The 4,514-nt window shown below is 36.2% G+C and overlaps 1 protein-coding gene across 3 annotated transcripts; it reads right to left on the bottom strand.

The window, feature by feature from the left end:
* Nucleotides 1-250: 250 nt before the first annotated feature.
* On the bottom strand, nucleotides 251-3,738 carry LOC131227977 (proline-rich receptor-like protein kinase PERK8). 3 transcript variants are annotated; one of them, XM_058223792.1, is made up of 4 exons: nucleotides 2,893-3,738; nucleotides 2,204-2,353; nucleotides 1,574-1,696; nucleotides 251-731 (listed from the first exon to the last, which is right to left on the bottom strand). In XM_058223792.1, the coding sequence occupies exons 1-4, from the start codon at nucleotides 2,965-2,967 to the stop codon at nucleotides 720-722; spliced, it is 360 nt and encodes a 119-aa protein (XP_058079775.1). In that variant the 5' UTR covers nucleotides 2,968-3,738; the 3' UTR covers nucleotides 251-719. The 3 variants fall into 3 exon arrangements, with proteins under 3 accessions (XP_058079775.1, XP_058079776.1, XP_058079774.1); XM_058223793.1 differs by having other exon boundaries at nucleotides 251-291; XM_058223791.1 differs by lacking the exon at nucleotides 251-731 and having other exon boundaries at nucleotides 1,448-1,696; nucleotides 2,893-3,239.
* Nucleotides 3,739-4,514: the final 776 nt, after the last annotated feature.

Here is a 4,514-nt window from a genome sequence, read left to right as displayed (position 1 = left end):
TAAGTCAATCATAGTTCTTTTAACTATTGATCTAGGACTAGAAACAACAAAAAAATAACAGCATGTGTCTGCAGGTAAAAAACCATGGCTAAAGGCCCATTTTCTTATAGTGGCAGCATGTGTCTACAGGTAACACTCATTCAATTCCCACCAACTCTATATCAATGCAAGCTGATAAAAGGAGTCACTTACCACACAACATGTTAGTTCCTCATGACAAGGATCTGCTACTGTAGTTGTGGTCTGCAAATGGAAAATTAGTCCCTTGCATTCAATACATTACTCATATTCCTACAATGCAGCAGAAATGCGTAATTCCAAGGTTCAGACACCACCTAGCAACATGAAATAAAGTGGAAGATAAAAGTGATAATGGCACAAACTGGAGGTTGCTAATAAGGCCCCTAGAGAATGCAAATTACACAAATGTCTGCAAGAGAAGGTATAAGCATGGGTCATTCACAGCCACAACCTATGCTTATACACCATTGAGTACCATTCAGCCAAAATATGGCCTTTTGATTTATTTCTCTTCTTGACCATCTATTGTATACTACAAATGGAAGGATGAGGATTGTCCTCTCCAAGAGATTGTCAATGCATAAACCTTCCATGATCACACGCAATAGACTAATGGTCTGAGCCATCGGAACACAGGCCCAACTTGTCAGAACTGAAAGCCAAAGTATAAATGTGCATAGCCCAGGGGTTGAACGATCCTATAAATCCTCCTAGAAAAAAATCACAGAGAAACAAAAGAAAACAACCATCAAATGCATGTACATGTATAGAAATGGCTCAAGAAAGTAAAAAGTCACAGGTTTTTCCCAAGGCTACAACATTGTACAAGGACAGGTGATTTCCATGAATTGGCCCCGCAATAGAGAGAAGCAGAATTCACGTTGAATGTTGAATAAATCATATCATAGATCATCTTGCCACTAATCTATAGTATAGCCTTCTTATTTGATACTTCTCCCTTTTCTTATATCTGCTGATCTAGTCCTTGTATTGATAATTAGAAATCAGAAATCTATATTCTTGTATCAGAGAGAAGAATACAAACTCTGTTGATGTTCTTGGTGGTTTTGGGTATTTCATTCTACTTCATTATCTATTGTGAGATGAAGTTTCATATGGTCGACAATACATAATTCGCTAGCAATTCTACTTGCATATAGTTTCAGATGTTTTTAAAATGCAGTGTTATCTGATAGATTAGTATGCTAAGATTCTCACTGGGTAAAGTTGAGGGAAGACAATGTGCAGGGAAAATGCTTCTGATATGAACCTGTTAAAACTAATGCATAGAAATCAAAATGTCATAGGTAAATTAGCTGCATAATACTAACCAATGTATAGATGTGGACAATTTTACAGCACGGTTTGACCAGATGGAGTGGTTTGTCCCAATTCTCTATTTTAAAAGTGTAGATAATGTGATGACTAGAAACAATAAAGGCCTTCTAATTAGACCTGATCCAGCATATTTATTCACATGGAAGAAATTTTACAACATGGTATGAGCACAAAACCAAATGCATAAACATAACATTTGATAATCTCCACAAACCTTGATAGGTGAGTCGCCAGCATAACCATTGCTAAGAAGACGTTGAGAGTGCCAACCCCGCATAGCACGAGCTATAGCATCCCTTCTAATCCTAACTGGCCCTATAGCTTGACTTCTCCCCACCTGAAAGGATCAACTTCATGAGGATCATGGACCAAGAGTTAAAACCATTATCTTGGAAGCTCATTGCATATCCTGTCAATGATTTTGTGTGCCTCGAATGGGCCATGTTCTGAAAACTACATTGATTGGAATCTGGGAAGGATCTTATCACCAGCCTTAAAGAGGGGGAGGCTAAACGAGAATGATGAGTAACAGGCCACATTCAATAGGGAAAACTCATGAATGTACATGTTTTTGGCCTAGTGCCAAACTATGTGGTGACCCACCAGATATACTGCCCCAATTACTATATATCCAATGCATGTTGTACTACATTCATGTAAAGCCTTATTAATCTCTAATATAAAAGATTAATAAGGCTTTACGTGAATGTCTTCTGCTACACCTCATTGTTAGATTAGATGAAAACCATTGTTTACAAACAAGAAACTAACATTTGACATTTTGCAACTAAAAATCACAAAATAAATAAATAAATAATCAGAGTACCAAGTTTCAATCAGTTACTTGTCCCATGGAAGGGCGCATTTCTAGCCTTCTCCTAACACAAAAGTACGTTGTCCTAGCCATATGGTACAGTTCGTATGTGTCGTAGGATTTTCCAATATGAGGATTAATCAGTTCATGTAATGCAAGCTTTTCGATCAGCACTTCTGCCTAAAATATAAGTAAAAGTGTAGATATATTTGTCGAAATCAGGACACAGAAATTCATAAGGCCCAATTAATTTAGCAATATCTGACATCCATATGTAACCAACATCTGCAATGCATTCCATAGTAAAAGAGGGATTGAGAATAAGGAATGCTGTCTCTGGACATCCATCTTGAAGCAAACAACACAAACGCCCCCACATGTGCTGACATGGCATGTGCTAGAACCATATTGTTCATAGGGTGATCCCAAAAAGTCTGTTCCATAGCCCAAGAATCAGCTGGTCCTTTCATCAGATGAGCCAAAAGTACATGAAATGAGCAGTTAGAAAAAGAGAACCAGCAACCTACATTCAATATACATTTTGCCACTTGTTGATTCAACTGGCCTGATTTTTAGGATAGGACACTGACTCTTAGTGGACCAACTGATGAATCTCAGGGATCTTACAGATATATGCCATGATAAAGAGTGTGGGGCATTTCTCTTTCACAACTTAATTAAAAAGAGTTTGTGACCAACGGATATCACAAATTTCATACCCATTGAAGTAGAGACTGGCTTTGCTCTTCTTGATTTTCATCGATCACATTGCATCCTGATATCAGTTGCAACATAACAATTCCAAATGAATAAACATCTGTCCTTACATAAACTATGCCATTCTCTGCACACTCAGGTGCAAGGTATCTGCACAAGATAAATGCCGATAGCTCAGTTAAAAATTCCCACCAAAACCCAACCCAGAATCCATTACTCTCTCACCCAATCGACTCAGTTAAAAATTCATCAAGTCTAACTAGACTCATTTAACTGTAAATGTGCCAAGCTCCACTGACCCTTTTACAGATTGGACATACATGCATTCTTAAACCTGATCTCGTAGGTTGAACATGAATTCCAACATTCAACCTGATCTACCAAGATAGAAAGAACCATAAAACAAACCCCATTACATCATCGCACAGTCCATTTTTGGAAACGAGTCCAAGACTTAGAGAGCAATTTGGCATCATCCTCCAAGGAATAGACGCTTTGGAATTTTCCATTAAACAGTAACACCGCATGGCAAGAAAATACCTGATTACATCATCATAGTCCATTTTTGGTAAATATAATGCATTTAAGATCCTCTAATCCCCTTGTTTTACTAATGCAGTTAACTTTAAAGAAAAGAAAAGAAAAAGGAAAGTATTTGAGATAGTGAAGAGTGAAGAATTTACAGATTCTCCCAGGTCAAACTATCTTTTGCTAATTTTAGACAAATTTATATAGGAGTGTGGGTAACAAATGCAGATATGAATGGTATACTCAGTCCCTTGAGGTTCTAAATAATGATTAGGCATTTTCTTTTTATGAGTTGTTTCTTCTTTCTTTTTTTTGGCCAATCCAATTTATGATTTGATCCGTTCATTTTAATTGGATGATCGTGAACTTAAGGAATGATCTTTTAAGTTTTATGTTTGAAGCTATCTGTGGCCCACAATTATATTATTGTTGTGCGTTATTCTAAACTTTTTTTTCTCCTACGTGGTCTATTTATGGTGAGTTTTGCCCTTAAACTTGGGCCGGCGATATGAAATTAAAACTCCGTACATATGGACGGGATGAATTTACTTCTAAACAACCCAGTGGGCTCTACATAAGATATACATAGGTTCAAAATGTGGGGTCCATCTGCATGAGGGCCATTTGGCAATTTCTTTCTTTCTTGGTTTTTTCGCAAGAGATAAGGATGGTGTTTTTGGCTCCCTTCTTCCTTTTTCCTTCATTGGTCTCCGTTATAGTTATTTTTTAGTTTTTTTTTTTTTTTTGTATGAATGTTGAGAGTTTGTAAAAGAGAATAGGACATGGAATAATAATGTAATGGATGACTTCTTATAATGAAATGATTTGTAATGGATAAATTTTGTAATAGAAAAATGTTGTAATGCATGAATTTTTATAATGGACAAATGTTATAATGGATGAATGTAATGAATGTTAGATTAGATAATTGTTGTAATTGATGAATTTTTGTAATGGAAGAATGTTAAGATGAAAGTATGTTGTAATAAATAAATATTGTATAGTGGATCATCAATATTTACTGTGAATCGCCTAAATTCACTATGGATCATCGATATTTTCATGGTAGATCGCCAATATTCAATGTAGATCATCG

The sequence above is a fragment of the Magnolia sinica genome, chromosome 15 (assembly GCF_029962835.1).
Source record: "Magnolia sinica isolate HGM2019 chromosome 15, MsV1, whole genome shotgun sequence".
NCBI classification, from domain to species: Eukaryota; Viridiplantae; Streptophyta; class Magnoliopsida; order Magnoliales; family Magnoliaceae; genus Magnolia; species Magnolia sinica.
The sequence above is the reverse complement of the archived record's forward strand: the minus strand, read 5'-3'. Positions and strand labels throughout refer to the sequence as shown.